The sequence below is a fragment of the Chelon labrosus genome, assembly GCF_963514085.1.
Source record: "Chelon labrosus genome assembly, chromosome: 17".
NCBI classification, from domain to species: domain Eukaryota; kingdom Metazoa; phylum Chordata; class Actinopteri; order Mugiliformes; family Mugilidae; genus Chelon; species Chelon labrosus.
In genome coordinates, this window is record NC_140350.1 from 19,147,573 (window position 1) to 19,159,892 (window position 12,320).

At 44.4% G+C, this 12,320-nt stretch overlaps 1 protein-coding gene across 1 annotated transcript in view; it reads left to right on the forward strand.

Moving 5' to 3' along the window:
• The window catches only part of rapgef6 (Rap guanine nucleotide exchange factor (GEF) 6), a 129,971-nt gene that overhangs the window by 26,181 nt on the left and 91,470 nt on the right, over window positions 1-12,320 (forward strand). The window contains exons 2-4 of the mRNA XM_084564910.1: window positions 3,261-3,331; window positions 4,013-4,069; window positions 6,992-7,075. Of these exons, the coding sequence (XP_084421036.1) occupies window positions 3,261-3,331; window positions 4,013-4,069; window positions 6,992-7,075 (212 nt within the window). The remainder of the gene's footprint in view (window positions 1-3,260; window positions 3,332-4,012; window positions 4,070-6,991; window positions 7,076-12,320) is intronic.

Below are 12,320 nucleotides of genomic sequence, written 5' to 3' on the forward strand. Positions count from 1 at the left end.
TTGTGTAGGTCTCCCTTGTGCCTCCAAAACGGTTGTGACTCATCGGAGAATGGACATGGGCCTTCTGAGGGTGTCCTGTGGTGTCTGGCAAGAGGATGTTGTTAGTGGAGGCCTTTGGGTCCTATGGGACAGCAGAACATTGAGTTGTCAGTGCAAGGCGGTCAGTGGTTTTATTGTTGTGGCTGAGATATAGCATGAGCATCGGTTTGACTCTAATATTGCAGTTTTCTAAATCAAGATAAATATTTATGTCCATGTTACACATTGAACCACTGGTTAACACTGTGGTAAGTAATTTTATGCCTTGTTGAATCAGGCAGTGTATTCAGAGTATTTAATGCCACCCAGGAAGTCATTAACAAGCAGGGGCGAGGTGGGTATTGAGGCTGTCTGGATTAATATTAGCCCCCACGCTATCTAGGGCCCCAGGGCCTTTATGCCCTAACATACACACATGGTGGCTCTGTACTACATACACACATGCACGCTCAGCAGTCCAACAGGAGTGCTTACTGCAGCAATTTGTTGTGTTCACTAACCCAGTTAACTGCGATTTGAAGTCAATAGAGCTCCACTTTGTCACCACTGTGAACCGGCCTCTTCCATGCCCGCTCTCTGCTCACCACCCCTCCGCCTCGGGATCAGTAAATAGACGTTACAGCTCTCCGTCTAATGTGATTGGCCCGGGTCAAGGCCTCTGTCCTTAAGAGCTCTCAGATGGAGCTAGGAGGCATTTGGGAAAATTACTCCATCGTGTCCTTGCCGAAACTGAGAACGATACGTCGATCAGTTGAAATTGCGTAAACATATGCAGCTGCAGTGTGCAAAGTGAAAACCTCTGGCTGGTTTCGGTCCAGAGATTGCCCCATAATAAAGCTTAGAGATATCCGATAGTGGCAGGGAGTTTCATACATGGGGCATTGTAGTGATCAGGTAGCGCAACAACAATGTAGAGCGTGCTTAGAACAAACCTGGCAAACCAGGATTCATCTGATCTATTCAACTCTCCGAGGTTTTATCCTCCTCGTCTCCCTCCCTCTACTGCTTCAGCCCTTTTCTCTTGATATTGACTTTGTCTGGCTGCTGTCCTCTTTTCCCGCTCTCCTTTAGCATATACTCCCTCTCCGGCTTCTCTCTTCTCTCAGCGCTTCCTTCCTGTGTCAGACTGAGCCAACAACACATCAGCGGTGTGTTGGTCCATCGCATTAAAGGCTCCCGTTCCCCAGTGTTGATCTCTGCTTCCTGCTAGCTCGGACTGTTTGGCTCAATTTATCAGTACTCGCATGACGTGTTGACACGGACAACAACGGAAAATCTGGGTCTCTTTCTCTGCTGTTACTGCTTGTGTTTCTGTTTCACCAATCAGGGATAACATCATGACCACCTTCCTAATATTGTGCAGGTCTCTCTTGTGCCTCTAAAACAGTCGTGACTCATCAGAGAATGGACATGGGCCTTGATCTCACCAGATACTTGATCACTTTGTTTATCTTTTAGTGGGTTTACGTTAAGATACACACCCTGAAAGTGCATCTAAAAGTTCAATCTGTCAGTATGCATATGGACCGGTACGAAATGATTTACAGTGAATTACTGACCAGAAAACAATTCCTTGTCTGCTTAAGCTGTATGTAAACAAAAGTAGTAAGGAAAAGGCAACCCACTGCATCAGGATTTCGTCCTCTCGGGACTTTCTGAATGATTAGTTTCAGATTAAGGCTTTGTAGCTGTCCCAATTCTTTTGTGCATTCTTGTTCGACTGCAGCTGTGCTTTGGCTTTATCCCCAAAGAGGGATGATTGCGAGGGAAATATTGTTTTTGGGTCTCGGTTTCGCTCTTTAAAAGGATGGCGTAGCTTCTAGTTGGCTGCTGGACATTTGGTTTTAGTTTTTTTTTTTTGTTTTTTTTTTTTGCTGTGTGTTTATTCTAAGCTAACTTAGCTTACCATACAGGCTGGAAGCGAGAGGAAATTGCTTGCAGGTCTTGCCTCTGTCCAAAAAGCCAGGAGCTGCCCTTGGTGACTCCAGGAAGTTGCTGGTCGTGGCCAAGATATAGCCTAGTACTCTTGGACTCTTTGTTAAAATAGTGACTTATTGCTGTTTTTTTTTGCACAGACTGCACAAACAAGATAAAACATGCTGAATAATCATTTTTAAGGTTTTACTAAGTGGATGTTTTTTCTGTCTTGGCACGCTATTTTACACTGTTCCCAATCTTTGTGCTTTAGCTATCTGTCGGCGGTAGCTTTATATTAGTAACAGACATAAGTGTGGTATTAGTCTTCTAAAGTCTATAGCAACTTATGGCATGAAAGCAAACGGGTATTTCCCCAAATGTCAAACTATTCCTCTGACCTGCTGATTGACTGAGTGTTTCTCTCTGTGTGCAACACCAGTCAGCCATGCAGGCCACCTGTTACAAGCAGTTGCATTGCGCCGCCTCAGTGGCCGCTCTGTTGGTTTGATCCTACAGATGCTTACACGAAGCCGTTCCCTTCACATGCCGATCTGTCACCCTCTTAGTGTTTTGACAGCTGGCCCTGATAGAGTACTATTTTAAGGCCGTGGGTGGATGTGTCCCCGTGGGTCTCACTGCTGTCATGTGCGTACAAAAGTGGCATGCCTCCCCGTCTGGTCTGAGGGTGTCGATTTGATTAGGCGGTGTTTGGCATAGTCCAAGTGGCTTCTGTCAAATCGCAGCACTCGATGTGATTTGCGCGGAGCCAAGGCATTCCGGTCAATCTAAACAATGCTAATCCTTTGAGAGCTTTCAATTTTTAGATGCTAAACACTTTCACAGGAGTTTGCATAAACGGTAAAACTTTGGGCTTTACATAAATAGCACAGGTCTTTTTTCTCTGTATGTCTCATGTCTCAGGGTGCAAGAGTTTTCCCCTTTTAAGCCAGACTTGTGGACTGCGTCGTAGCCTGACCAGCACTTGTCCAAACATGTAGCTACACATCGCGGCGATGCAGAGTGAAACTTCTCAGTGGCGGGGCAAGCGTAGCAAATTCTCCCTCCTTCTGCCTTCCAACGCACCATCTTCTCTTCCCTCTTTTGTGCTGTGATTTCAGTAAAAGTAGCCGTCGTTGAACATGTACTAACTCCCAACCCCAGCATGACTGCCATTGTTATGCAGAGCTTAGCTTGCAGAGACTAAGCTAAGCTTTAGTGTGCAGAATTCTGAGGTCATAAAAACGTTTCACGACGCAAGCTGACATGTTCATGGATATTGACTTCTTTGTCTCTCTGCCCTGTAGGACCTGCACAACATCTACCGCCACCTCTACCACATGGACGTCCTCTCTCACCTTAGAGAACATCAGCTAAGGTGGGTCGTTCTCCTTTCACTTCCAAAAATCTAAAACCAAATTTCTGTAACTTTTGCTGTTAAATAAGTTGTCAGTCCCGGTATTGGGTCACCAGATTAAGTTTAAAGTAGCCCATAGGTCTACTTTGCGCAAGCTTTGTTATATGTAGCACACTCGACCAAAACAACCTTTACAATGCTTGGAATTTTTGTGCCGTTGCCCTTTGTCCCAGGTTGGTTTTCTCACCTACAGCTTCATCGTTCATTGGGTTTTCAGGCTTTCCTTTTAGACATTTACATCCTCAGTTGTAAAATGTTTTGCTCACAACAATGGCATTGCTACAAGAGTGTTTGCATTTAAAATACAGGTGAGTATACAGCTGACACCTCTTCATAACAAACACTGACCGGTTATAATCTAAACTGATTTCCAACAAATTGGGGTTTTAGGAACTCATGGAGACAGATGTAGCCATCCAGTTGGCTGCCGTTTCACAAATGAAAGATAAATTGTCGTCGTATGTGACTCAGCACTCTAAGCTGACAGACAGTGATGGTCAGTGGTCATTGGTAAAGGTTGGTGCCTCTTGAGAAAAACGCAGGGCCTGTAATAGGTTTTAAGAGCTTGAAATGTATCAGGGATGTTTTTGTTTTTTGTTTTCTTTTAGATGAACCCTTAACATCTTTGTTTTTCTCTCTCAGGTCGATGTGTACCTCAGCCAGGTACGAGCGATATGAGGCTAACCACATCCTCTTCTAGTAAGTACAAGCTCGCACACTCTTGCCACTGTTTGCTGCTTGTACTCTTTTAGTAAAGGATCTTCTCACCTGCTTAACCACCGCAAAAAATCCCTACCTTAAACAACTCCAGTAACTTAATGAAAAAAGGTTTGGGAACTTCTCGGGGGTTTGGGAATTGCGGACTGGTCGTGCGAGGCTGGTGTGGATGAGGTCTAGGACCGTGACACACCAAACAGTTTGTGAGCATCTGTAAACCTACTTTTTGCGGCATGTCCTGCGCCAATTTCGCAAACCAGTACACGAGAAGAGACTTTGTCTTTAGCTTTACAAGAATCCACATCATGCTACAAGTAAGCTGATTCCTGTGTTGGCTCAGTCTCTTGGCAAATTTATATCCGTTATGATGAATGTGTTGGAAAATTATTGGTTCTCTGATTACATATCTGAAAATTGCTGAATTTGAGTAGCAACAGCGGCGGAACTGGGACAAATGATACCTTGCTCGCCCATCAGCACAGTTGACTTAGTGTGTTTAAACTGATATAAAGGTTATCTGACTGAAATATCTGACTGTGTTTTTGTGCTACTGATCATGTGGCTGGGCGACAGTGAAGACTTGTGGAACAGGGTAATAAATAGGGATGTCTCTATCGGTATTTTGAGGTAGGTATCTGGACCGACACAGGCATTTTTAAAATGATCAGATTACAGCGGTATCTGGCTTCAGGCAGGCCTGATCTTTTGGGGTTATTTATTTTAGGTCTGCCGTGAACCAGAACCACGCCCCCTTAGCGCCGATACGTCTTGTTCCTCTTCGGTTTTTAGTAGTGGTCAGCTAGCATTTAAGATGCCAAAAAAAGAAGAAGAAGACGACTTCTGCTACTTCTGATTTAGTGGTGGCTGGCTAGCCTCAAAGCTGCCCAAAATGCTAAGAAAAACAGGAAGTCAGAAATGTATAAATGATGCTATGTGGATGTTTAGTGAAGTGGTAGTAATGCCAGCTTGATTCACCACCACCACTCGGGTAAAGGCTGCACAGACGCTAAAGTGACAAACAGTTGAAGGTGCTTTCAAAAGAAGAGAAAAGTTTTGTTGAGACGGCGTCAGAGCGAAAAATATTACAGAGAGGGTTACAAAGTTTATGGTCTTGGATGAACATCCAATTTCTGGAGCGGAAAACGAGAGTTTTCACCTCTCGTCCGTAGGAGGCACCCTCTCCTCGTTGCATTACCTTTGGCTGCTCTATTTGCTGTAGTTGTTATCTAGGAGAAAACAAGTAAGATAAGAAAAGCCTTTATGAATCTTTATGAAAAAGATTATGCCCGACTGATACTGAATATTAAAAGAACGGTATTGGATCGGGGGACAATAGTACTTGATCGGGACATCCCTGTTAATACATTCTTCAGAGTTTAGATAGAGTTTTTACCAATGGCATCATCTCATTGTTGGTTTTCATCTTTTGGTAGAACCTGTAGATGAAAACAAAAACAAACCTCACTTTTAAAATGGTCCGCAGAATGCTACATTAGTAAACAAGAGGCAAATATGCAAAAGAGAAGGAGGGGAGGAAAGAATGGCAGTGTCTGGAAGGGGAGGGGAGGGGAGATGAGAAATGAACCGTGGGGAAGAATGAGACAGCAAGGTAGAAGAGTGATGAGGGCGGCCGAGACGCGGAGGAAGTGTCAGAGATAGAGGGAGGACAGAGACGGATGAAAGGATGAGAGAGAAGCTCCAAATGCTGGTGAGGTATTATCATGCTCGATGGAATCACATTAGATACTCAGTCGTTTAATTTGGCGTCAAATGAACACACGCACGCACAAAAAATCTCTCTCTCTCTCCGATATACTCTCCCACCGGAGGCTAGTCGTAAGTACCTTAACCCAGACCGAAGCGGCTGCCATGTCCAATTAGTCTTCCCCTACACAAACACACACTATGCAGACAGCAGATGAAAGCAATCAAGGTCTCTCCAATGAAACCACAATAAAAGTAAATCACATTGGCCTCGCTTTAACCCGACAATGCAAAAAAAAAAAAAAAGAAACAAATGGTTTCGGTTTGCTTTTAAGCATAATTATATTAGGATTACTGCCTTACCTACATCACGCTCGCTGACATCAAATGAGATGTCGGCCAGAAGGGAGGGAATTGGATGCATGCAGGCAGGATTAAACCACTATTGATCTCATTCTTCTTTTTTTCTGTTTTTCTAGTTAATCAGCGATAACTGATATTTATTCGTTCCCAGATAATTATTTCGTAGTAAAATCTTGATTATTGCACACAGCCTTTGGCCTTCTGCTTGTGCCAAGTTGTAGGTCTGTGTCGAAGGAGAAACTCCTCCTTCTTTACGTACGTTCTCTTATTTATAGTTCTTTAAATTAGTTCAAATGTCTTTCCTCGCTACTGACATAAACTTAAGCTCATTACAGAGTAAATTAGACTGATGTTTGTGGTTCCCCGATAAAATAATGCGCGTGGACATGCTTTGAATATATTTATGAAATGCCTTGCCGGTCCTTTTAGAGTTGCTGCCCGTCGTTAATGGGTTCTCAGCGATGGCACATTGTATTATGGTTCCGCGGTGCTTGAAGTCCTAAGAATAGATTTATGCTAATGCAAAATGCAGTGCTTAGGATTTAAAGCTCAAGTGCGCCGGACATGACTCAGTGCCTGGGAAATAAATGTCACCCGAGTATCCAGTTGTGCCGTTAAATGTGCGGATACCCATGATGATGATGATGATGATGGTCCTGGATGCGCATATTTGTCTTACCGAAACATAAAATCAGCAGAATTCAAGAAAATGTCCAACTTGCTACAAAAACCATACAGTTCACTGATGAAAGTGTGCACTGAAACACAGTACAGGTTGTACCAGTGTGCAGTGTTTCACACCAATTTATTTTTTCTCTTTCTCTCTCTCTGTTCCAGCCCAGACAGCATCGCTACCTGTTGGTACATCCTGCTCTCCGGATCCGTCTTTGTCAAGGAGCACATGTACCTGGCGAGGTGCTGGTACGTACCGACACACTCGCACTCACTCACGAAAAGCAAGCGAGAGCAGCATCGTGATGGGAGAATATGAGGTGGTGTCACGTGCAGCGGGATTTGGTGCCTGCTGGGATTTGCCTGACATTACACGTGAAGCTGCACTATCTGGACAGCTCGGCAGATAGTCAGAGTGTGTGTGTGTGTGTGTGTGTGTGTGTGTGTTCATCTATGACATGATAAGGGAGATGGCATGTCACAGAGCTGTAAGGTCTGACTGATTTCCAAGTGAATAATAATAATGTAAGGCAAGGCTGAGCGACGGTGAACAGATTTCTGTCTCCCGTCCTCCCAACCTGCTGGACTCCAACCTAGTAAATCTTCTTTTTTTTATCTTTAACTTCAGTTGATGTGGGAGATTTTATTTGCTGAATCACTGTAAAACTGCAGTGAGGTACACGGATCAGCCACAACATTAAAACCACTGACTGGATAAGTAAATAACATTGACCATCATGTGACAGTACAGTGTTCTGCTGGGAAACTTTTGGACCTGGCACTCGTATGGATGTCACCTAGACAACCAGACCCACCTAGACCAGAGCAGGCACACCCACCCCATAGCAATGGCACTCCCCCAGCAGGATGCAGCCTGACACAGACACACACACAAAAACACTTTAGGAACAGCTAAGCACAAAGTGTTGACCTGGCCTCCAAATTCACTAGATCCCAAACTGATCAAGTGTCTGTGGGATGATCCACAGAGGCCCCTCCCCTCAAAGGCCACCCACTAACATCATTCTGTTGCCAGACACCACAGGACACCCTCAGAAGGCCCATGTCTATTCTCTGATGAGTCCCAACTGTTTTGGAGGCACAAGGGAGACTAACACATTATTAGGAAGGTGGTCATAATGTTATGCCTGATTGGTGTATACAGAAATGCAAATCAGCCTATTTTGGTTTACAAATTTAAATACCAGAAAATGCAATACAGTGCAGCCCGCTCCAATCACCCTGCAATAAATCATTCTTGACTTTTATGAAACAGTTTAAATTGAATTATCATATCATGCAGAGATGACACCAGGCAGACGCTGGCTGAATCATTGGACATTGGCATTGCATGCTATTATACTGCTATTAATAACAGACATTTTTGGAAATGTGCTTATTCTGTGTCTTCACATAAATGAGAAAAGATGGATGTAACACTGAGGTAAAGGTGCAGCCAATAGCTGTTAACGTAGGTTAGCATAAATACCTGATGTGTTTGAATCGGGTTGGCTGGATCTCTACAAAAAACTTTGCTCATATTATGATGGCAACCATAGAAGCTACTGTTCTTTGTCAATGATTTGGTTGCGTGCCAGCAAATCTGAAGCATTTGAAAGTAGAATTAACTTGCATCGTATGAAAATGTGTATTTAGACGAGGAAAAGGTTAAATTTGTTCCAAGAATTCTCTGTTTTTTTAAGTTTACTCATTGTAGCTGCATGACTTACAGAAACAACAAGACAGCATGTTTACACGAAGGGGCGGAAAGACTTAATAAGATGGACCGCATCTTTACCCTCAAGGCTGTTTGCTCTGTCTTTGGTGGAGATTCATCAGCAGCGTAATACTTCAGAACATTCAGGGTGCCAAAAAAAACCTTAAATACCTTAAACCGAAATGTTGCACCTGTTTAAACACTGGAACTGGTGGTAATAGGGAAGGCCGTGACAGCAATTGCTTGAGGTCGGCCCTCGGCTTCGTGTTTACCTTCCCCTCTGTTGTTGTAGTTGGACTCGAACTGAAGCAGCCCGCGCCAAAAATGGGACGGAGGGCACGGATTCCTTCTGTTAAGCATTATCTAAGGAAGTGCTTTCTGGCCGACCGCTTTACTCGCCCAAGGGTGTTACGTTTTGAAAGTCCAAATGATGAAAGTTAGTTTTGCGAATTCTCCGGGGACATTTTACTCCGTTTTTTTATTTTTTCTCATGTTTGTGGCGTCGGTTTGTCGGCGATTTATGAAGGATGAGCTGTAAAGCAAAGTTTGGACAGGTGGTAGGGTGTAAAGTCGGGATGTCGCCGACCCATTCGCCCGTTTAGACGGATGGAATCATTATTATCAAGCGTTAATGGGTTCATCGGCAAAGGTGGGGCTGATTTAAGGTCATTTAGGTTGTTTCGTAATTTCTTCCTTGGTATCAATAGTCTCATTTTTATTTATTTTTATTATTATTATCAATTACAATATGCAAAGTAACTAAAGCTGTCCAAAAATATAAAACGCCCTCTTCTGACATGCATTGGTGTGAAGCCGAAAGTAGCAGAGATGTAGCCATAACTACTAAATATGGGTAAAACAGAGAGTTTGCTTATCCCGTGCAGAAGCGCCGCATGAAACAAAGACGTAGTGGGGTGATTTCTGAGTCACGTGACGTCCCCCAGGTAAAACTAATCCCGTGGACGCAGCGGTTTACTCAACAAGTGTTATCAAGACAACATTAGGCTCCATTAAGTTTTGAGACGCTCGTATTTTCATGTTGAAACGACATGTTTGATTAAAACATTGGCTAAATAAGCAGAATTATACTAGATAAAAATGCTAAAGGCAGTGCTTTGGTAAAGACTTTTTCCTTTTACCTGTCACATGTTCAAAGAACTGCAACACAAAGCACCAACTGTTGCAGAAATAATCGTTGGCCGAGTATCAATAACCTCAGGGCAGCTAGGACTGTGTATACGTGTGTGTGTGTGTTTATTCCAGCGTGGGTCACTTGATAACAGAGCGTGGGGTGGGGAGTCGGGGGAAGGTTTGTGCCCTGCAAAAGCCTGGAGGGGTGTGTGTTGTCTGTGTGTGTGTGTGTGTGTGTTGGAGCACTAGTAGCAGCAGCAGCAGCAGCAGGGGGGCTTGGAAAGGGTCAAAGAAGGAGCTAATGGGCGTATGTGTGAGCGTGTGGAATGCGGAACCCCTGGCAGAGCAGTGGCTGGCCATGTGTTCCTGAGCAGCCTGCCTGCCTGCCCGCCCGCCCGCCCGCCTGCAGCCCAGAAGCACATCCAGGCAGGAAATGAGCAGACTACGCACACACACACACACACACACACACACACACACACCAACAGACAGACAGACACGCACCTCACTGGAGCCAGCGGAGAAACAGAACAGAGTCAAGAACACACTCCTCCCTCTGTTGCAGACAGACCAAAAGCCTGACAGTCACCTACTTCCTCTGCCTTTCTGAGGGAACTTCTCTTTTGCTCGCCCTCTGGAATACAACACAAAACACACTCGGATCTAATCCTGGATTATTTGAATAATGAACTTTCCCCCTCGTGTCATTTCGGATAACATGCTGGATATTATTTCACTGACAAGGAATCCAAAGAAGTGGACCCCCAACATTCTCGTTCCCGGTTAGTAAATCTCGAAAGTTTCCGAAAATTTTCTCGCTTCTCTTCGCGCCTCTCGCTCCAGGAAAAAAAAAAACCCTTCGCTGCAGTTTGAGATTTTTCAAAACTCCCTCGCTCGTTTCTTTACGCATTCCTCAGCCCGGGCGCGCTCCCATTTCCTGCCTGCCTTTTAGTCCTTTTAGCCAACTGGATAGCCAGGAATTCCCCACGGCACGGTGGCAGGATGTCTCACCACGGCCGGGGGCCCCACGGCTCGGTAAAAACACTCCCGCTGGCTCCTGTGCTTTGTGGTTCCGTATCTGCAGTGATTATCTTAAAGAGAAGCAGGCTTTGTGTTTGGCGTTACGGGCAGGATTAAACAAGTCTGGAGGTCTGCGCGTTTCTGCTGGTAGCTTTTTTGTTATTAATGATTTAATGTGCAACGAAGAGCGGAAAAAAAGACAAATCTGAAGAACTCTAGTAGTCGCATGCTTCACCCAAATATTAATGTCTTCTGTGATATTGAGGAAAACGTCAAAACTCTTTTACACAACACCAAATCTCAGCACAAATAAAATATTTATTTGCATGTTTACTGCTCTGTTTTATTATTGTTTTTTATCTGATTCTTTTAGTTTTTCTGGGAACGTGCTGCCCTGCAGGTACAGAGAGATTACAGCGAGATAATCTTCAGTATCATGCAATGAACGTAGGTTCAGACGAGAGTCAGTGGTTATCTCTCTCTAAGCTATGAGGATGCCTTAACTCTTCACTTCATTGGAGTTATGCAGCAGCTGTCCATGGCGCTCTGTTTCGCTCCGACAGGCTTACTCTTACTCTTAACTGATCCCGCGGTTGTATCTTGCAAATGAATGTTTCTGTATGACCCACTACATCATTCCTTGGAGTCTGTCTGGCAATTTATTATTTATTTATTTATTTTTTTTGTGTGTGAGTGTGTTGGTGGTCCGTCTGTAGCAGCCACTGCTGGCCAGCCTTCCAGTCTTCTTTACAGTGTGAGTCAGAGCGGTCAGCGTTGGCCAGCCAGGCGCTAAAAGTGAGAGGAAGAACAGAGTTGTGACGTAGAAGTGTGTGTGTGTGGGGTGTCAGGCTATGGTCTGTGGTTTTCTTTCTTTACTGTTGGTCATAATTGCCATGGAAACATGGGTGCCAAATGGGCATGGATGTCTTTTTTGGGTTTGATTTCCGAACGAAACTTTCTCTTGACTCAAATTGGACGCTCACAAATTGTCTACATAGTGCAGAACTGTGCAACTTGTCAGTTTGGGAATTTTTCTAGATGTTGAGATTGTAGACAGTTGCCCTGTTTATGCAAAGGCTGCCACCTCATTCGTTTAAATGGGACACGGGCACCGATGCAGGTCCTGGACTTTACCCAACTTTTGCCGAAAAGCTGAAACTCATCAAAAAAGCTAATGCTGCACGTCCGGATAACAGGAAACTAATACAAGTAGCTTCTTTAGCAAGACATTTAAAGCTCAACAGTTGCTGTATCTCACTGTTATTACAATCATTCTCTTCAAAAATGCTTATGTTTGTTATTAGAGTCCAAAAAAATCCCTTTATGTATTTAATTTTACTATAAGTAACGGCCACCTCCCTTTATTAATGCTACTATTTGCGCCCTTAGGCACACTGCTGTAGTGTTTTTCCAGTATGTGTGTGGCCTTCGGGTCTGTGCCGCCTGTCACGCTTTATTACCCTGGGCGTTGCAGCTGTCACTGGGCCGGCGCTGAACCTGTTCTCCCCTCTGCCAACAACTTGTTTCGGCAGGAAAAGAGGGGAGAGGAATCATCACCTGCTGAAATCCAGCACAGCTCACGGCCGTTTTCCACTCCCAGGGAACGATCCGCGGATGACCCGCGGT